Source organism: Colletotrichum spaethianum (assembly GCF_022836535.1).
Source record: "Colletotrichum spaethianum MAFF 239500 DNA, contig07, whole genome shotgun sequence".
Taxonomy (NCBI): Eukaryota; Fungi; Ascomycota; class Sordariomycetes; order Glomerellales; family Glomerellaceae; genus Colletotrichum; species Colletotrichum spaethianum.
The window spans coordinates 1,281,775-1,301,947 of record NW_026054777.1 but is presented as its reverse complement, the minus strand read 5'-3'; the positions used below and the strand labels follow the sequence as shown (position 1 = coordinate 1,301,947).

Sequence of the window (20,173 nt, the reverse complement as noted above, 5' to 3'; positions counted from 1 at the left end):
CTTAGCACCAGTTCTGCCGAGTCGTTGTCTCAGCTTCCAAGGTCAGACATGAAGGTCAAGTGCCGACGGGAGGAATTAAACTCGATTGATCAAACGCATCTCAAGGATGCCGGACAGATCGACACGCCGCAAACACTTGGCATCGGTCAAACACCAGGGTTTGGATTCGTCGAAAAAAGCCGCAAATAAACGGCTGAGCTTCTCTTTCGCTGGACAAGGCTTGCGGTCCTACTGGCCAGACATGACAGGCACACAATCAGCAGCCTTGCCGGGCGCACACCGAGATGATCAGCGGAGACATCTGCACTGAGGGCGAGTGCTTGTAAGCGGAGGATGCCAGTCCAACCGTTCGGGTCCATAACCCAGCATCCACGGAGGGTTTGGCCTTAAAACTGGGTCAACAACCAAAAGTCCGGAAAGCTCAACAACAAATTTGAGGACCCTGCTGACCTCATTTCACGCAGAACAGACAAATTCATGACAAGAGCCCGGACCATCCGAAACGCTATTACAGCGACTCGGCCGAGTCTGTTTGCGGCACTCTGGTTCAAGTGACCGATGCTGTCTGACGACTGGCCGGCAAGCGCCGACCACCAAGGTATAAATGTTTGCTCCTCGCAACGCGCAATTTCCTCGTCATGGCATCTTTTTCTTCAAAAATGTCAGCTACTAAGTTGCCATGCTGTTGCTTCACAAAGGCGTCTTGGGAAGGCATACCAGGGTCATAGCTTGCCCTATCATCTTGTGCAGTAGGCATAACTTTGATGGAGGAACATTCTCTCTGACGTGATGTAGCAGTAGTCTTCCAACATCACTTCGTCTCTGGATTCAGTCGTCTCTTCCCGACGTAGTCTTATAGTGTTGTTGGGACGTAAAACCATCCCCAAAACCAAACCCCAAGCGTTACCCTGTAAAAAAAGAAGAAAGAAAAAAAAAGAAGCAGCATCTTTCTATGAGAGCAAAATCAGACCTCACCAGTTGGGTATGTACGTCAATCTTGATTAAAACCTGTCCTGCGGCCCAAATAGTCACAAGGAAAGGCTTGTCGGTTGTGAAAACGTGCTCATCTTCTTCAAGACAAACCTAGGCCACGTGATCTTTGCAACAACAAGCCAACTAACAAGGTTCTTTCAGTATCTCAGGGCCAAATTAACATAACGGTGACCCCAGGAAAAGGCTAGCCTCGCTCATGAGGCCATGTGGAAGTTCCTGATTCTCGCCTGGTCCAATGCCGTGTTTCCCTGAACGACCTCACCTTACACAAAGCGTGCGATCCAATTGAATACCAGCTCATGTATTCGAACCGTGCCTGCCTTCTTGGTTTGTACTTCTCTGATAGAGAGAAACGGAAAGAGAGACTAACTTTGAGGTTTCTCTCCTGCCCTTCCTCGCCTGACGTTCCAATTTTGTCTTCTCTCCCTCTCTCACAAACAAAATATCTCACCTTCACCTTTTACTTCCTTTCACACACACACACAAGCGTACAAGAAACCCAAGATCGGAATTCAAACGCGCAAGCAAAGCAGTATTTCTAATCTTCCAACAAAAAAGCCAACTCAAGCAAGTAAATAACCCATCGCTCGCCACCTGCCAAGATGAAGGTAAGTTACGGCTTTATCTGATTCTCCTTCCCCTACTGGGCGTGATGAAATTGTGGAGCTCACACATTTTGCTTCACAGAGCTACCTCATCGTCACTCTCATTGGCACTCTTGCCGCTACTATCAATGGTATCCCCATCATTGACAACGCCAACGTGGCTGGCACCAAGACCGCCCAGACCGGCACTGCTTCCAACGGCGTCGTCTACGGTCTTGGTCCTCACCGTTTCGACAACATTCAAGGCCCTGATGGCAAGTTGCCTGGCTCCATCGTCGGCATCCACTCGTCTTCCCTGGATGCTCCTATCCCCACTGAGATCAAGTTCGGCACCTTCTGGCCTACTCACACTGCCACTGGCACTTTCACTGGTCCCTACACCATTCACACGACCGGTACCGAGGCGGCTCCCGCGACCTTCGAGACCATGATCACCGAGCGCAAGGCCAAGATGACCCCCACTGTCTGCATCCTCCGCTACGATCCCAATTCCACCCGCGTCAATGAGTGCCTCGGTCAAGGCTCTGAAATTTCGAACACGAAGCACACCCAGACGACTAACACGCCTATTCCGACCATCATCTCCACGGCTTCACCCACCATCACGAGCTCTACCCGCATAGGATACGACAAGTACTGGTGGATACTCTGTGGACAGTTCTCGATTGGCGCCCGCCCTGCGGAGTGCGCTATCATGACCCCTTCTCCCTTCGCTACTGGTCCTGAGCCCACCCTGGAGTTGACTACGATCAGCAGCATGATCCTCCCTACTCCCATCAACAAGGACACCACATCCACCGAGGCCTGGATGGAGTTGACTACCATCAGCAGCATGATCACATCTATTCCTTTCAACAAGGACACTTCCACTACCAGCGAACTCTTCATGGTCTTGACCACCATCACCAGTCTCATGGACCCCACCCTTACAGACAAGGATGTCATGTCAACTACCACCATCTCGATTGTTGCTCAGACCAACCACCCCGAGACGGACTACACTTTCACCAAGATCGACTCCGCGCCCGTTGCAACCGGTAGTGGCTGAGTCTTTCGCTTTCCCACCTTCATAGTTTCGCTTTTTGGTCATTTTTGTGGAGGAAACCGGAGTTAAACTTGACTTACGGAAAGGATCCATCATCTATGAAAGGCTGAACAAATGAATTCTGAGCAAGGCGTCAAGGAGGAATCAAACATGGGATTTCATTCAGTGTTGGTATGGAAGCATTAGGCTTCGATGACCAGCTGTAGGAGGCTGCACACTTTCGCAGCAATGATGCATACGAGAAATGCTTTCAACTAGCATTACATGCACCATTTCCTCCCTTTTCTTTAGTGACTGTCAAGAATAACGTGGTGTTCATCTGTCATCCCACGTCATTCCCAAAAGTAAATGTCGTGCCTTGACCCAATGACACCATAACTCATGGTGACTTACCTAGGTTGAAAGCTAGGCAAGCCCATCGTTGAGATGCTTCATGGTCTATAGTACTTGTACTTTGTATCATCCTGATGATTGGCAATTCTTGGGCTTTAGTTCCCTGAGGGCCCTCAACGTGGACGCAGTATGCAGAATCTGCCTCAATAGCTCTGGGTAATCCCAGCCCAAAGCCTCAGCCGCCATGAGAGTAAGGCTGGCTTGATCATCTCGTCCGGGCCTACCAGGGCCGGTCATGTTCTGCCATTTTTTGTTAATAACACAACTATAATGCCTTTTGAGATCCTTGTCACTGCTTACCGGCTTCATGTTCACGTCGAACAAAGCAAATTTTGACCCGGGGGAGTTTTCAAAGCGTCGCACATCGATACGGATAGGAGCAGTGACACCCAATACCTCAGCCGCTTTCTCACATTCCCTCGCAATCAGTCCGTAAGCCGGATCCTTCTCCTCTTCCTTAGTGATGACCCTTGAGTTGGCAGTGACCGCCACCACACCATTGTACGGGGCTATTCCGTCTTGGTGGTTAAAGCGGGTAACGATGGGAAGGGACCAGTACTCGTTCTTCTCGCTATTGGGGGGCATCACGGTGACCGTGGCTTCTTCGCCGGCAAGGTACTCCTCCAGCATAATGCTTGGGGACTCCCCAAAGAGGGCTTCGGCGTGAGAAGTGAGGTCATCAAGAGTTCGACACACTCGTACGCCATGGCTTCCTCGTCCTCGTATTGGTTTAGCCACGACAGGAAAGGGTAAGTCATTCTGGCTGAGCTTGGTGGAGAAGTCGGGGCTGTGGTGAATTGTCCAGGAGCGGGGCATGGTGAAGTCGCCGGTGCGGCGCAGCAGGCTGTTGACGAGCTCCTTGTCATCGTATTTTTCGACCACAAGGGGGCCGTGGCCGACGACCTTGAGCGTATCCTGGAGCTTGCCAAGTGCTGTGGAGGTTTGCAGCGGATGAGAAGCAAATAGAATGGTGTTGGCCCAAATATGAGTAGCTCCCTTTCTGACCGCGTCCAATATCCCCTCTTCTGTGTCTGGGAAACACCACTCTGAATCATTCTCTGGAGACGGAACAGACACCGGACAAACCGTCTCGATGGACTTGCTGGTGTGAAGGTTATAGGCGATGTCGGCGCCAGAGTCGCGGTATCCTACAGCCTGTCAAAAAAGTTTCTTTGACGTGAAGTAACAAGTGTTGAAAGTACTGACCACCAGGCTTCATAGGCTTGCGCATGCCATTAATGAGTGGTGGCTTGATCGCCTGGTAGATTACCGCGACCTTCTCCCGAGTTGACATGATTGAAATCTGCGCTGAATTCTCGGATGCTTCCGAGCTAAGTAGTAGAGTAGAACCGGCGTGGTGGAACGAGCGCACTTGAAAAGTCGCCGATACCAATGGGGATACAATGCGCCGCAATTTTTGAAGTCCATTCATTCTTATATCTCGCCCAATGAGGCAAACTGTGAAAATGATGCAATGTAAAGTCGCTGTTCGGTGAGGCCGAAGCAATGGCATTCATGTACTATGATGAGACGGAGCTATCCGTCGGATCCATCCGATTTATGTCCGACCGAGCGTCGGAGCACTGATAGCTTCTGGTCCAATCAGGAAGACATTACGAACGGTTTTCGGATCAAGATGGTGGCTATTGCAAAGTTACCCAACAGCGACGAAAGAACGCGATGTGAAGTGCTGAAACGCGCGACGTTCCTACCGGGACGATGCCTTAAGTAGTGCCGAACATGTCCCATAAACTCGGAAACAGCTCATCGATGTCCGGCACGCTCGTTGACACATACTCTTGCAAATCGGGCATGTCGACCGGCTGCTCCGCAAGGTTGGCGCTGGAGGTGGACAAGGCCAGCTTTTCGATGACCTCAGAGTACTGAGCGATACACAGATCCCCCAAATCCCAGGCTTTCTGACGATGTGACTGCAGCGCGCTGATGAGGTCGCCCGCCAGCTTGAGCGACATGCTCTGAGCTATTCCGCTCATGGTGTTCTCCGTCTCCAGCGCGCATCGAATAAGGAACTTGATGGTGGAGGTGAATGCGAACGTGAGAAGAGGAAGCCAGTAGTCCCCTAGCTGAGGGTCTTTCAGCTCCTGGGCCAGGAGCACAATCTCTTCAGCGGCCCGTCGGACTTCGAGGTAGCATCTCATGGGGATTGAGGACGGGCGGTCGGCGTTGACTGCTTTTTCTGCGTCCAAATCCCACTTGCGGAGGAGCAGCTTGATGTAAAGGTATGCCAAGCGGAGATTCGCTGAACCAGGAATGTCAAGACTGTCACCGCCGCGGATGATCCTTCGCCTGAGGTTGAGATCGAGCGAGTCTTCCCACTGTGTCAGTAAAACTTCCAAGTCACATGGGCCGGTTGACAACGTCTTCTCAAGGTCGTAAATATGCTCCAAGTACCGGTCGAGGAACCGAGACAAAGAGACGAAAGCTAGGTACACCGACGTTGCTTCGTAGTCAACCGGGTTAGCCGCGGGGCCGCAGAGCTGCTGTACTGTTGGGATTAACACATCATACTGGCCGCTTCGCAGCTGCGGCGGAGTGCCATATGCCAGGCTCGACCTACCACGTGGTTAGACACAAGCTCGCTGATCATGAAGGAGGTTGCTCACCATTTGTCATACACAAATATTGCCCACCAGATTTTGGTGCGTAGGAGCTTCTCAGCCTCGGGCACGTCCCAGTCAGACGAATCTCGGTTCAGGCCAAGCGAGTGGCACAGCGAGATGGCTGACCCAAGCAGCAGACCATTGCCAATGATGGAGGTCAAGGGTCTGCCAGAAATATTGAGCAGGATGCCGAGTAGCGTAGAGATACCAGGAGAAAGGTGTATCTCCGAGTACAGCGCATCGTTGGCCTGGTTCCAAATGAACCTTGTGTCTGGGCGATGCTGAGTCACGAGACTTGGCGACTGGGCCCAGTAGGTCATTGTGTGCGCATATAGGCATGATAGCAAGGCAGGGGAAATGTGACGACGGTCCTCGACGAAGCGTTTCTCGAAGGAGTGTCTGTCCAACAGAGGGAAACACCGGTTGGGTTTTTCGAAGAACCTGCGTCATCAAAGTCAGACCTAACCAAAATCCAACTCAGAAATAGCCCTGCAAAAGACTTACAGCTCGACGACATCAGGCAGCATCGGCTCTAGAAGCATCTCTATAATCTGGCATTTCAAGAATGCTGGATTGCGGTCGTCGGGAACACCCAGCGGCTGCTTTCTTACTGTCGTGAACACGACCGGTTTGCGCGTGCTGTTACCCCCATGGTCCTGTCTCGGGCTCGTCCCCGAGATCCTAGTCCGGATGCTTCTATTGAGGACGGACGAGTCATTTGAAAGGTAGGTAGAAAGCACCTGGGTGTCCTCAATATCGGCTGGTCCCACAATGTGTGCCTCATCTTCCCCCCCTCCGCCGATGGGTTCAGGGTAGCGAGTGTCATGTGGTGAGATTGGACGAAATTGAACGTCGGAGGACCTCGACTGCCTCCTAGTCGCCAAGCCAGCGTCAACGGTAGGTAAACCAATCGTTTGGGGATTGAGATGAAGCTCTGCCAAGCTCTGTGTTCGGGATGGAGACGAAGGGCGATGTCCGAGGTCCTTTGACTTGCGGCCTTGGGCGTTTCTCCAAGCACCCTTCGGCCGCGGAGAGGTGCCGGCTGGGGTCGGGGGAAACTCACACGAGGTCCCGTGGGCTCGGCAAGTTAAGCATGTTCCTCCGTTTCGATCGACATTACACCGCGACTTGCGCTTGCGACAAGCCAAACAAGCTGGACGGAGGTGAGAGCGGTAGGGGCGCTTCGAGGGAAAGGCGTCGATGTCAGCCTCGGGCGCCATGTTTTGGCACTGCTATTCCGTTCTTTTATCAGATCAACACAGAACACATTGCACCACTCCTTTGACTTGGCTATGGACATCGTGCATATTCGCACTTATCTTGAAGGGTTCTCGATGCAGGACGAGGCTCTCCGCGGGAAAGTTTTCCGAGGAGAACGTGCATGGAGCTTATCTGGTGTACTGGCAACAACTGACTAATCTCTAATCGGGAACACTGGATAAAGATAACGCACCTAAGCAAGTCGGTTGTGGCTCCCTCTCCCAACAATCTCATGTCTTTGGATCCTTGGGTTCCAACAAGGTATCAGCATTCACGGCCATCAGTAGATATCTCGCTAGCCATTACTTCCAATAACCATAGCTTGTTTAAAAAAACAACTGCAGCATATGGGTTGACGGCAATCCTCCTGGATTACACCTGCAGCCATACGGTGGAGCTTAAACCCTTTGCGATCCGAAGGGATGATCTCGCGGGGAACTGTGATACCTAAACTTAACTTTTCGCTCGGTGCGGAAGAGAGTCTTAATAAAAGGATATCCCTTAAGCTCACGAGGGAAGGGCTGCTCCTCAACTTTTGCTCCATCCATCTCTGTTGAAGACAGATCGAACCACAGCAAGCAACGTGCCCTCTTCCATCCTTGATCAGGCTACAGATAACCAATGGCAACGGGGCCAGCACGGCGGCCCGAAAGTCTGTAGCCCCGCGATGTAACTCCAATTAATTGCCAGGATGCCAACCAATTAATTTGGAGCCAAGGTGCGAGGAATACACCCCTACGCTAGGGTACCGAGTTCCAACAAGGAAATCATTCGCGGGAGGAAAACAGCTCAAGTCTGTTTTTCAGGAGGGAAAAAAATCATCGGCGTGAGTCTTGCGGTGTTGGAGCTGCTGGTGGCTTCGTTTGCATTTTCACGTTCTGGCGTTATTCCGCTCGGAGGTGTCTATTCAGGGATTCGGATATCCCAAAGTTGTCAAGGTCATCCATGACCACGCCAGAGAACTAGACGATCTGGTTTGGGCATGGTCCCCCCTCCTGTCATTTCCCTTTCTCTCAGTGAGCGCCTCTACACCCTGCTCCCGCCTGGCCTCTACAAGGTTTTATTTCTCAGCATCGGCGACGAAAGCAACGAAACTGCGTTTGGAATGGCCAAGGCCATCACCTGCAAATTCGACAACTGGCACGGGGTTACGACCCAGGCATTGGAGGTCTAGTATCACCTGGGTCGCAGAGACCAGGGTTCTGTCATGCCAGTAATGCACATGTTACCCGGCCCGAATGCTTACCGCTCCATCTTCCGTAACCCGGTTGGGTCTCGTGTCTGCGAAGCGGAGCTGGAGGACGGCTGCATCATGGTAAATTGGCCGTCTTATGGAGTCCCTCGCCGCGTGCATCGTCGAGCACATCCAGTTTCCCGCCGTGCACATGTAGTCTTCTATCAGGTTACCTCGTTACGAGCGAAGGGGCGTGCGGCTTATTGCTGATGAAGCCTAGTTCAAAGCCCGACGCTACGTTGGTTGAAGGCCATCAACCACGGAAGCGTGGTCCGTGATATCCTACCACTGAGCAAGCCACATATTGGCAACGGGCTACCGCGGAGTGCGGTCCTCACAAGTGATAAGATGGTCTGCGTCAAATATAACTAACTTCTACACCGTACATGTCGATGATCCGTTGCCGACAGTGATAGGCAACAAGGTGGTCGAGATCGAGGTGCGGGGTGACCTGGTTGGGTATTCGATAGAATTGCAGAAGCATCTCCACGAAGGTCTGAAACGACTCTAGGGCCGGTATGGTTACATCGGTGATGTTTGCAGCCGAGGCGTATGGCTGGTATCCTGATTGCTGATCACAGTCAAACCAAGGCGTTGACTCTTGATCTTGCAAAAAATCGTGATGCCGCGTATGAACCGGGGCTCTGGGTGAATCTTAGCATTTGCACCCAGCTTTGAGGAATGGATCCGTCGATCAAGACGATGAGGACGCAGATCAATCACTGACTCGAGATGCTGGAGAAGATTTTTTGCAAGTGCACCGGGAACCCGGCCTCTTCACAAGGGACGAACTTGATAGCAATCCCCAATAAAACGCCCATGGTCAGCCTCTTGAGCATCTGCCAGGGCAAATCTGAAATACTTCGGAGGTTGACGCGTCGGTAAATCAGGGCATGAGAATTGCATGATCCCCAAGGTCGCAGGCGGCATGACAAGGCATTAGGAATGAGATCGGGGATCGCCCGCAATGGGTATCTGTCCACTTTGCATCCACAACCCGAAGGATCGCCGTGGAGCTCTCGCCCACCTTATTGTTCGGTAACCAGGGCTCTTATTCAGCCCTTTGTCAACAACAGGTATGGCATGAATGCTGCAGACCCGGATTTCTTTCCACCGTGGCTCAATGACGCCAGTGGAGCGCATGGGTCAGTTGTTCGCTGCAGCACGAAGCTGAAAAGACAGCTAACGGCAGGGTCATAAAAAGTTTGCAAGACGAGAGTCATTGACGTCGCCACTGCTTGGTTGCTTTCACTGTCCAGATGTGTTGTTCAGGAAGACTGAATGGGAGTTGGAGGGGGGCGGCGGCAAAGAGAGTTTAAGCTTGGACAGACATGTGCCACCGTTCAGGACCATGAGAAGAGAGGCGATACTTAAAGCGGTTGTGTGTGTGTGTGTGTGTGTGTTTGTTCACTGCCATGTACCTACACGATGATCCGACGGCTGCTGTAGTTTCGCAGCACCAAGGAGTCGAAGAGGAACTTACACGAATAACTGACAAACAGGAACTCCTGCTGTGCCGCCTCCTTCAATATTCCGCGTCTCATCGATACGATTTAGAAACGGCCTACTTTTCCACCCCTCGGCTAGAGGCTAGAACCAAGGCAACCAGGACTCAGTGGCCTGGGATGAAATTCCTTAGTGGAGATCCTCGATATTATCATGGTCGCGAGCCGATCCCTGCTACGACGAATAGGAATAGAAGCCAGGGCTAGATCTCTCATAGCGAGCATAACGACTGGGTTATCCCAGGCGCATCTCAAACCCTCCTTCCACGATCATTCTAGAATGCAGCGTTTCATACGAGCTGAAGTAGGGGAAGGGGCTGACTGCTCCGTGGCTTTCTTTCCAAAGCTGGCTTTTTCTCCATCTCCCCGGCCTCGATGGATCAGCTCCGCGGTGCAACTCAACCCAACCAACCAACCACGTTAAGCATAGCGTCCGCCGACGCTACGCACGGCAATTGGGAGCCCGAGAGCGATGCTCCGCAATCAAGGATCTTGTTGTGGAACCCACTACAGAGAACCGCGGACTAAACCTGCGCAAGGCGACGAAATGGTGTGAGTGGGAGGCGCAAATATAGGTCTACCATCCTTTTCCGCCCAACGGCAACAAATGACACTTCGTCTTGGATGTGGTCTGACCATGGTGGTGGACATGCCAATGTGCAACACCCCGGCCATGGCCAAGTCCTTGCGTTCGCTGGCTCGCCCCTTTGCCATCGCAGATGGAGCCTCTGGGGAACGTGCCAAGTCGGGATATTAAAGAAAGAGGGGTGCCGCTCGCCAAGATAAGGCTGCTGCTGATGAAGAGAGAGGAAGAGAGCGCTGAGGGAGAGAAAATAGAAATTGCGTTTCTTGGTCTTTTCTCTTGTTTCTACCGCAGCAGAAGACGGAGGGACCCATCTTACACGGATTCATGCTTACTTTGTATATTGGCCGCCGATCGGCTCAGCCTACCTTCGATAACTCTCGCGCACAATGGCCACGGCTCTACTCATTGCCGCCGAAAACGGAACAACTCGCACTTTGACGCCAGAGTACCTGGCGGAGGACTCTGGCGACCAGCTCATTGGAATTTCCATCGCCTTCGCCATCCTGACAACCTTCTTCCTCGGCCTGCGGCTGTTCGCAAAACGGTTTACTGCGGGCGGCTATGGGGTCGACGATTACTTCTTGGCGGCGGCATACGTTGTCGACCTGGGTATGTGCGCTGTGGGCATAGGTAAGGTTTTTCTGCACAGGTCATCTATGGTGTGACTCTCTAACACCTGTGTTCGTAGTTATGGTTAAAGTCGGCGGCGTCGGACGACATGTTGAATTCGTCGAAGACTTTCACCCTGAACTGTTGACCGGATGGGCCAAGTCCCTCATCGCATTCGAGATCGTCTACTTCACGTCGGTTGCGTTGCCAAAGATGGGCATCGTGTGTCTGTACCTGCGCGTATTCAACTGGAAGGGCATGATGCGCACTACAGCCTACGTGCTCCTCGCAACCCTCGCCGCGACGAGCGTGTCTTTCGTCGTCACGGCATGTTTCCAGTGCCAACCCCTAGAGTTCTGGTGGGATCGGACGATCCCCGGCGGCAAGTGTATCGACGTCCAGGCCTTTTTCCACGCACAGGCCATTCCGGGCTTCATGCTTGATTTAATCATCATGGCGCTGCCTCTCAAAACCATCTGGGGTTTGAAGCTCCCTATGCACAAGAGGATTGCGCTGGTCGGAATCTTCATGGTTGGCAGTTTGTGAGTATCCGTCTTCTTACCTTGGAGGATCAGGACTAATAGCTATACAGTGGCGTTGTCGCTTCGATCATCCGTGCCTACATATTCTTTCAGACATCTGCCTTTACGGATCGCACATGTAAGTCACGTCGCAGCGGAAGCCACCCTAACCATTACTGACTGACGCAGGGGCATCTGTCGGCCTCGTTGGTTGGAGCATCATTGAGACTGGAACTTACATCATCGCTGCATGCCTCCCTCATTTTCGACCCATGATCTCCCACTACACGCCCTCTTGGGTCAAGACTATGGTGCGCAAGACCATAACAAAAGCCAGCAACTCTGTGTCCAAAGGGGCCAGCTCCAAAAACGGCCGCAGCGATGATGAGGTGGAACTCACAGCGCGATCCAAGAAGCAGACTGTCGACATCGAAAGCGATATGGCCGCAGACGAAGAGCGCGGATACTCAGGTGGAAGACGATCGCCGTCATCCGGAATGACCGTCGAGGTGCGCAAGTCGGACGACATGGTCAAAGGAGACTGGGAGGCTCAGGAGGGGAAGATTCGAGTCACGACAGTAGTCAAGCTGGAGCGAGTGCGTACGTCGGCCTTTCTTAGTGACTCAAATTCATAAGCCTAATAACGAATGATAATAACAATGTTCATCCAATCCGAGATTGGATTTTGACTTCCATGACCCGGTCGACGCTCTACGTTTTGGTTCATGTCGTTGTCTTAGAGGCTCTGAGAGTCAGTTCCGTAGAAGTCGACGTCTCAAGCATCCGGCATGCAACCGGCCAGGATTCCGCCGCCGTGGCTACGACTGGCTATCCCTGCAACAAGTCATGGACATGAATGGCTGGCTAATATGTAACAGCGCTCGATTGTCATTTGCTCTACAATGTTGGCTCTTGTTGGACATTACAAGTACGACTTCGGACCCTTGGCTTCCGCCGGCCCAAGCAACTCGTTCGCGATACCGCGACCTGCTGCTCTTCCAGAGAAGATGCAGCCTCCCAGGAAAGTTCCCTCCAAGCTGTTGTACCCGTGAACACCGCCACCACCGAAACCTGCCGCCTCACCCGCTGCGTACAACCCCGGGAACTTCTCCCCGTCAGCCTTCATGACATTGCTGTCCAGATTGGTCTCGATGCCCCCCAGCGTCTTCCTCGTCAACAGGTTCATCCGCACCGCGATCAGTGGGCCATGCTTCGGGTCCAACAGCTTATGTGGCGGCGCGATGCGGCTTCTCTTGTCAGCCCAATACGTCCGTCCGTTGTTGATAAGCATCGCCTGCGCGTCCTTGGAGTACGCGTTGTCAAACTGGCCATCGCGGATCTCAATCGTCTCCTTGATGTCCTCCAACTCGAGTACTGGCCCGCCGCGCTCGCGCTGCAGCTCATTCATTCCCTGCACCAGGTCGGCGAGGTTTTCCCGCACGACAAAGTCTTTCCCGTACTTTTGGAAGTTCTGAACTGGAACGGTTCCCTTCTTGCCGAAGACGCGCGTGAGAAGCTGCCACACGCTCTTGCCCGTCACGTCGGGGTTCTGCTCCGACCCTGATAGCGCAAACTCGCGGGCAATGATGCTTTGGTCGAGGATGAACCACGTGTAGTCGTACCCTGTGCTGCAGATGTGCTTCAGAGTGCCCATGGTGTCGGTGCCCGGGAAGAGAAAAGGAGGAAGTCGCTTGCCAGTCGCATCCAGCCACAGCGAGCTCGGCGCGGGGAGTACGCGGATGCCGTGGTTCGGCCAGATGGAGTTCCAGTTTTGCAGGCCCTCGGTGTAGTGCCACATGCGGTCGCGGTTGATGACGTGTGCACCAGCGGCCTCGGAGATGTTGATCATGCGGCCATCGACGTGAGCAGGAACGCCAACGACGAAGTTCTCGGGGACCTTGGGGCCCAGGCGGTCGACGGGCCATACGGCCTTCACGGCCTCGACGTTGCCGCCGATGCCGCCAGAGGTGACTGCGACAGCGGACCCATAGATTTCAAAGTCGCCGGCAATGTCTCGGTTGGACTTTATGCCGCGGGGGGAGTCGTCAGGTGCGAGGACCTTGCCGCGAACACCAATGGCGCGACCCGTCTCGTCCGTGATGATCTCGTCAACGCGGTGGCGGAATCGAAATTGAATAACGCCGTTCTTGGCGGCGCGCTTCACGGGCTCTGCGAACACCCTCACAACCTCGGGTCCTGTACCCCAGGTAACGTGGAATCGCGGTACCGAATTGCCGTGGCCCTCGGCCATGCCGGCACCTCGTTCAGCCCAGCCGACATTGAACAAAAACCCCATACCTCTGGCTTTGACGTAGTCCTCCATCTCGTCGGTGGCGAAGTTGACGAACGCCTCTGCCCAGCGTCGCGGCCAGGCATCCTCCTCGCGATCGAATTGCGCAGAGCCGAACCAGTCCCTCATTGCAAGCTCCCTGGAATCCTTGATGCCCATCCTCCTCTGCTCCTTTGAGTCCACACAGAATATCCCACCCAGCGACCAAAACGCCTGCCCGCCGAGGTTCTTCTCATTCTCCTGGTCGATAATGATGGTGGGCACGCCGCGCTCGGACAGCTCGAACGCCGCTACCAGGCCTGCCAGTCCTCCGCCGACAACGATGGCGGGCCGCTCGAGAAGCTCCTTCTTCTTGTCGGCGCTCATTGCTGCGAATGTCGGACCGGACGATGAGGGCGAGGCGTGGGAGCGTTTGGCGGGGCTGCGGAGGAGGATATGTCGGACGATGAGCTTTAGTAGCCAGGCCGAGGCGCCGATGCCAGCGAGCGCGGCAAGGGTCTGGGTGGGCGTCTGGGGAAGAGGGAAAATGTCGCGTACGTCCTGCATGTGGGGTGCCATAGCAGCGCTTGACGGTTGTTGGAAAAGCTGCCTGCCTTTAACTATTTAGCTGATCAGACCCAACGGGGGTGGTATGGATGCTGGGCAGGCTGATTGGTATCTTGGCTACGCGGCTAGACGGACGAATTGCCTGGTTCTCTCGGCCTCGGAGACTAAAACAGATGTAACGTCCGAGTAGTTCTGCTTACGGCCTGCTTGAGGAGGACGAAAAGGTCGTGGATGTGCGGGGAATGGAATCCTGCTTAGAATTTAGTGCTCACAGCTCCGGGTCCCGACGGGGGAATTAGAGCTTAGGGAGACAGAGGTCCGCGGAAGGCCGATATGCGACTCCGTCAGTTCCGGCGCAGGGATGAGCTTGGGGACTGGAGCTCGAGGCTCAGCGAAGGCTATTTAGTCTTGTATTCGTAGACAGATGTGATCCGAATTCAATGCGAGTTGAGAAGATGATGAAGTTGAGAGAAGGATGAGTGATGTAAGCTGACCGTGAGATCGAGCTTGTGGAAGCGAACGTTATTGCAGCTGACATGTAGGTAAGCTGCTTGGCTGCACAGCATCAGAAACGCAACCGGAAACACACAGAGCTCAAGACACGCAAACGCGACCGAGCTGCTGCAGGGAAACCTAGTGTCTCGAGTCAGCTCAGAGTCCCTGTTTTCCCCATGCACGTTGCTCCCCCTCGTGCGGGGTGTCATTATCCGAGGACCCCGGGCGGGCGCATCGCTTGAACATGTGCCTCGGCTAGCTGTCACCTCGTACTATTTTCATCGACCATAATCCATTGTCTTCTCAAGAGTTCATCCCATTCATATCTAATGTGATCAAGGCCGAATCGGGCAACATTTACTGGACTCTGACGACAACCTTGCCAAAGTGACCTCCGCTGTACAGGTACTGGTACGCCTTGTCAGCCTCTTTGAAGTCAAATACGCGGTCAACAATCGGCTTGATACCCTTGTCCTCGTAAAAGTCTATCATCTCCTCAAACCTCTCACGCGGCCCATTGATGATGCCCTTGAGCGTCACCGTCTTGCGCAGCGCCAACAAGTTCACGTTTGTCCGGTCCTCCTCCCCGTCCACCTTGCCCGACAAGTACCCGATGCACGCAATCACGCCGCCGAAGCCGATGGCCTCGAAAGAATGGCGTAGCGTCTTGGCACCGCCCGTCTCGAGGATGATGTCGGCGCCCTCGCCCTTGGTGACCTCGTTGACCTTTTTATCCCAGTTGGGGTTGGTGCGGTAATTGACTGTGTAGTCTGCGCCGAGTGCCTTGGCCTTCTCCAGCTTCTCGTCTGATGATGATGTGATGATAACTATCGCGATGATTAGTCACTATCCGTCCTTGAGTAGTCCGGCGAAGCATCTTCACTTACCCGTCGCGCCGGCAGCCTTTGCAATCTGCAGTCCCGAAATCGCAACACCGCCGGTGCCCTGGCAAACAACAACCTCTCCCTTGCCGCCAGGCTGGCCCAGTGGCCGGAACTGGTTGATTGACATCCACGCCGTCACCGCCGCAATCGGCAGACAGGCTGCCTGCTCATCGCTCAAGTGCTTCGGCGCCTTGACCAACCCCTCAGCAGGGAATACGCGGTAGGACTGCAGCACGCCTTCCAACGGGAAACCGAGTCCTGACTTCATATCCGCCGCCTTGATCTGGCCCTTGATGTGCGATTGGTTGAAAATTGATACAACGCGGTCGCCAGTCTTCCATCTCTCGACGCCGTCGCCCACGGCCTCGACGGAACCGCACATATCCGAAGCCGGGACCAGGGCCTCCGTCTCCCCCGGATTGATGGTCTTGTGGTGGTTGTACAGGCCCATGGCCACCTCCGTGTCACGATAGTTGAGCGAAACGGCGTTGATCTTAACGAGGACCTCGCCGGGTCCGGGTTGCGGAATAGGCCCCGAAGCAAGGAAGAGCTTGTCAAGCCCGTCCTGGCGGGTCTGCCAACGCTGCACTTCGTTGTTGCTCATGATGAATGTGATAATGTGCTTAGCGTCAGTGAGATCAGTGTTCGTTGAAGCTGTTGTGGTTTTCCAGCAAGAGTCAACTTCTTTAACCTCGAAAACTCGTTCGAAACGAGACCCCTCGGCCGGGTCTGGGTCCTTCAATAATGACGCAAGCATTAGAAATCAAACTCGGCCGGTCTCCGCAATGAGGTGGACCGGGCGGGGGCTATCGGCGCCAGCCTTGTGGTCCATAGAGACGGCCCCGGTACCGCGATCGATTTACCGGTGGTTGCGGTCTCGGCGTCTTCTTACTGATATAGGCTACTTAACTCACGCTTCAAACTTGGAAACAGCTCCATGAAGAAAATTGGAAATAGCTGTGTGTGTCGTTTCCCCCGCCTTTCACCAACTACCCAGAGACCCTATTAGAGCCTTACCCCAAAGGCGTAGGATGGTTGTCGAGTGGGTGTACTTGATTGATGATGCAGGTGCCGATCTGCAACAGATGCTCATATGGTCTCTCAACATGAACAACATCGATAACAGACACTCCGCAGCTCGGCCCATGCTCATCATCATGACTTGGTTGTCGACGACTTGTAGCGAAACGTTTTCTGATCAGTGTCCTGATTCTAGATTATAAAACACTTTGCTGGAGCGCTCGTCTACTGAAGTACAATACTCTCAACCCTTCATGTGGGCAGTAGGGATATGGGAAATATGTCAGTGATGTTGATGCAAATCTCCAAAACCACACCGGAAGTAAGTGCCAAACTGTGCACAAGCTTTATCCGGGTAAATACACCAAGGATTACACCTTAAAGTGGAGTTATATCATATGGATCACTCGAATAGATGAATGTGAGCTAGCACAGGCTGGAAATGGAATTCTGCAGGAAAGAACTATGGTAATTACAATTGCTCAGTGATTGAGAAAATGTTCAAATGGTCAGCCATAATTGACCCAATTCCTCCCCTGTGCTCTGATCTTCCAGGGAATCCGGAAAAGACGGCGGCCAAGGTGTTTTGTCACATTCATGGCACTGTAGGACATATGACACAGCCAGCCTTCCTCTCGAGTTATCCTGGAGATTCCCCCAAGGGTGGACTATCCTCTGCAGAGGTCCATGAATGATAAAATGTAGGTCACAGACCGGAGCGCTGTATACGGTGCAAGTCAGACCAAGGCGTCAGGACCAACAAGAATTGTACGTACGTATAGAACCAGCATTCACTGGCTTGTTGGTACCGGAAAGAAGCTGTGCTAGTTCTTTGAGCACTTGGGATCCGTTGGTGCGAGTCCTTGTAGTAACACCACAAGGAGCAATGACCAGAAAAGTTGACGCCAGTGCAGAGAGTGAGATCGCAGATGCGCTCCTTTCTGAGTGATTGAACTTGCCCAGTTCCACCGCTGGCGATTCCGGCACGGTAGTCTTTGTAAGCAATGATGTCCGCCATATCTGTGGCTGCATAAGATGAATTCGAGTTTGTCGGTCTAGGCGGCGCCGCAGGAGCTGCAGTTAGGAAATGAGCAAAAAGGTGATAGCTAACCATTGCGACGGCTACTAGTTGTTGCTTGGAGGGAACCCGAATCAAAAATACGAAGGTCGTTGGAAATACTACACGAAACAATTGGAACGGTGGTTGGATTTTATGTACGCCCGATTCAACAAATAGTGGTCTTGAATACGAGGTTGTAACCTGCATTTACAAATCGCATGCTTGGGTCCCGTAGTTTGGTCCAACGTAGCGTCAGAGACGATGTTTGAATCAACCTAGCCAGAAAGTTTGTGCTACTATTAGAATATTAACTATATCCAAACCTGACGTACTGGAAGATGGTTTGCGAATTTACATGGTTTGTGGCTTGTTCGACTCCGGTTGTTGCTGTAAACCAAGCTTTATCTCGGGGCCGACAACACGACATGAGCTTGAGTCTAGTAATAACGTATATACCTAACAAGAGCCTTTTTCTTCGCCGCTGTGTTAGGGTTGAATGATGTTCGAATTCACGGATATTTACCAAGCATCTATGTCTGGGCCTACATCCTCCATGGTTTCCAAAAAAGAACACAGTTGAAGATACTTGCGAGAGGAAGAGAGGCACCAATCCCAAAAACGCGTCCACTGGTTTAGGAATAGGCTGTACCTTGCTTGGTGAGGTTTAGCCTTGAGATTAGTGAGTTTGCCCTACTCTTCGGAGGTCAAGGATTGACAGAACCTGTATGCTTAGGCGTCTCTCTAGATATTGCATGAGATACAGGCCTGAAAAGCCTGCTCTATACGAAAAACGGACAAAGCGGAAACGACTCTCCCGTTTGTTCAAGACGCTTGGGCTAAGTGATCATACCTAGACACTGCATTGACATCAGTCAGCCTCTAACATATGTCCGGTGCCGCCGCAAACCATGAAGAGAAACAAGCGAATTCCGCGTGAGATGGAACAATTGCAGTCGGCACAAACTTGGCAGTTCAATTTCCAGGGGTGAGTTCCTTTCATGCATGATGATTGCCTAAAAGAGATGGTCAATCTCACTGCACAACTTCTCTATTGTTTGAGCCAAGCTTTTGTGGTATATTACAGGCCGAGAATCTAAGATTGTCAAGGAGACGATGCATAAGGGTATTTATCTTACCAGAGAAATGGAACATGAGGCTCCTAGATCAACATGGCTGCCACACGCATTGTGTGAAATACGAAACTGCATAGACGCTATCAAACACTGCCCAAAGCACCAATATCAATTTTATTTCTTGTCTTATCTGGTATGGAGCAGATGAATCGTCTATCGCCAGAGAAAATAACGTGCCAGGATCGCATGCAGTCGGCTGATATAGAACTTGAAGCCGATCCAGACTCTAAGCAGTTCTTTCCCAAACCCTGCTGGGACTATGAATGAGCAAACAGTTTATAAGAACCATGGCCCGTCCGATTCCCCTGCAATAGTTCCAGCATCTAACGATATCAAGCACCAGGTGCGGTAACCCATTCAAATCGATGACACAGTAAAACACCGAGCCGTCCAGATCTACGCTAAGATTTTGAGCTTCTGATGTATCCCACCGGGTGCAGACTCACATCATTTTGATTTGCTCCATTATTTCTGCAAATACTGTTGTTGTTTGATTTTCTGTTGGACAAAATATGTTGGCAGTAAACCATACTGACTTTCTTCGCACCTTGGCAAAATGTGATGTGTTTCTGTAGCTAACGGGATGTTTGCTACCAAGGGGTGCTGGAAATCATCTGTTACGGATGTTTATCATCTAATGTGCATTTTAGACGCCAAACCTGTGCCCCAGAAAATGACACCATCAGATGCGATATTGATTCATAAGATCTAGCCCTTCACCAGAGTCTGCTCGACGACTCAATTACTCGTCGGCTGTGCCACCATTCCAGTGAAGATAGTTAAGGTCGAGGCAAAGAGCAGCACAGAAAAACACTGAACTCCATTAAGCTTATGAGAAATTTGGTCCTCAGGCTGATATCATACTCTAGAAGCTGAGTGCCGGAGTTTAATAAAGTGCGAATACCGTTGTACGAATCTGATTGAGAGCGACTATGTTTCATTTAAGTCACCTAGATATCTTGGCATTTTACATCTCAGATTAGCCCTGACGACTGTGTCCGTGCCTGTCCCAATATTTCGGGTTCGCATTTGCACCCACGTTTAAGGTTCCGGCTAAAGACAATCATCCACCACAACTGGAACGGTTGGCTCATTATTCAGGTGTGTGATCAGACCAGCCTTGCAGACAGAGACGGTCATACTTGTGAATGTCTTGTTGTCCAATCAATGCATTTCTGTTCATTTAATCCAGGTAGTGGATCTAATCACCTGTTGCTAAGCAAGAAGTCTAGTCATTTGCTTGTGGCATCACCGCTAATTAAATTTGGCTTCGGGTAATATCACTTGTACCAAACTGCCTCCACAAGGAGCTTGACGTTCGTCCCGTTTATTAAACTTCCGCTTGGGTGGGGTGACATTCACCGGAGTGACCC

General features: G+C 52.3%; 8 protein-coding genes across 8 annotated transcripts; 4 read left to right on the top strand and 4 right to left on the bottom strand.

The window, feature by feature from the left end:
- Positions 1-1,595: 1,595 nt before the first annotated feature.
- On the top strand, positions 1,596-2,646 carry ColSpa_03787 (uncharacterized protein; the record flags this gene model as incomplete). Its single annotated transcript, XM_049269999.1, has 2 exons — positions 1,596-1,601; positions 1,681-2,646. 2 exons carry the CDS (start codon positions 1,596-1,598, stop codon positions 2,644-2,646), a joined length of 972 nt encoding a protein of 323 aa, XP_049125956.1.
- Positions 2,647-3,102: 456 nt separating this feature from the next.
- ColSpa_03786 (D-alanine--D-alanine ligase) lies at positions 3,103-4,330 on the bottom strand (the record flags this gene model as incomplete). Its single annotated transcript, XM_049269998.1, has 3 exons — positions 3,103-3,276; positions 3,337-4,184; positions 4,243-4,330. 3 exons carry the CDS (start codon positions 4,328-4,330, stop codon positions 3,103-3,105), a joined length of 1,110 nt encoding a protein of 369 aa, XP_049125955.1.
- Positions 4,331-4,760: 430 nt separating this feature from the next.
- ColSpa_03785 (putative transcriptional regulatory protein) lies at positions 4,761-5,977 on the bottom strand (the record flags this gene model as incomplete). Its single annotated transcript, XM_049269997.1, has 2 exons — positions 4,761-5,610; positions 5,661-5,977. 2 exons carry the CDS (start codon positions 5,975-5,977, stop codon positions 4,761-4,763), a joined length of 1,167 nt encoding a protein of 388 aa, XP_049125954.1.
- Positions 5,978-7,899: 1,922 nt separating this feature from the next.
- ColSpa_03784 (2,2-dialkylglycine decarboxylase) lies at positions 7,900-8,091 on the top strand (the record flags this gene model as incomplete). The annotated part of the gene is made up of 1 exon (XM_049269996.1): positions 7,900-8,091. One exon carries the CDS (start codon positions 7,900-7,902, stop codon positions 8,089-8,091), a length of 192 nt encoding a protein of 63 aa, XP_049125953.1.
- A 42-nt stretch (positions 8,092-8,133) lies between these two features.
- ColSpa_03783 (uncharacterized protein) lies at positions 8,134-8,662 on the top strand (the record flags this gene model as incomplete). The annotated part of the gene is given in 3 exon segments (XM_049269995.1): positions 8,134-8,344; positions 8,372-8,476; positions 8,493-8,662. 3 exon segments carry the CDS (start codon positions 8,134-8,136, stop codon positions 8,660-8,662), a joined length of 486 nt encoding a protein of 161 aa, XP_049125952.1.
- A 1,966-nt stretch (positions 8,663-10,628) lies between these two features.
- ColSpa_03782 (satratoxin biosynthesis SC1 cluster protein 4) lies at positions 10,629-12,007 on the top strand (the record flags this gene model as incomplete). The annotated part of the gene is made up of 4 exons (XM_049269994.1): positions 10,629-10,851; positions 10,931-11,393; positions 11,444-11,511; positions 11,562-12,007. The coding sequence occupies 4 exons, from the start codon at positions 10,629-10,631 to the stop codon at positions 12,005-12,007; spliced, it is 1,200 nt and encodes a 399-aa protein (XP_049125951.1).
- Positions 12,008-12,294: 287 nt separating this feature from the next.
- On the bottom strand, positions 12,295-14,208 carry ColSpa_03781 (KsdD-like steroid dehydrogenase MSMEG_5835; the record flags this gene model as incomplete). Its single annotated transcript, XM_049269993.1, has 1 exon — positions 12,295-14,208. One exon carries the CDS (start codon positions 14,206-14,208, stop codon positions 12,295-12,297), a length of 1,914 nt encoding a protein of 637 aa, XP_049125950.1.
- Positions 14,209-15,060: 852 nt separating this feature from the next.
- Positions 15,061-16,191, bottom strand: ColSpa_03780 (zinc-type alcohol dehydrogenase-like protein; the record flags this gene model as incomplete). The annotated part of the gene is made up of 2 exons (XM_049269992.1): positions 15,061-15,530; positions 15,591-16,191. 2 exons carry the CDS (start codon positions 16,189-16,191, stop codon positions 15,061-15,063), a joined length of 1,071 nt encoding a protein of 356 aa, XP_049125949.1.
- Between the last annotated feature and the right edge of the window lie 3,982 nt (positions 16,192-20,173).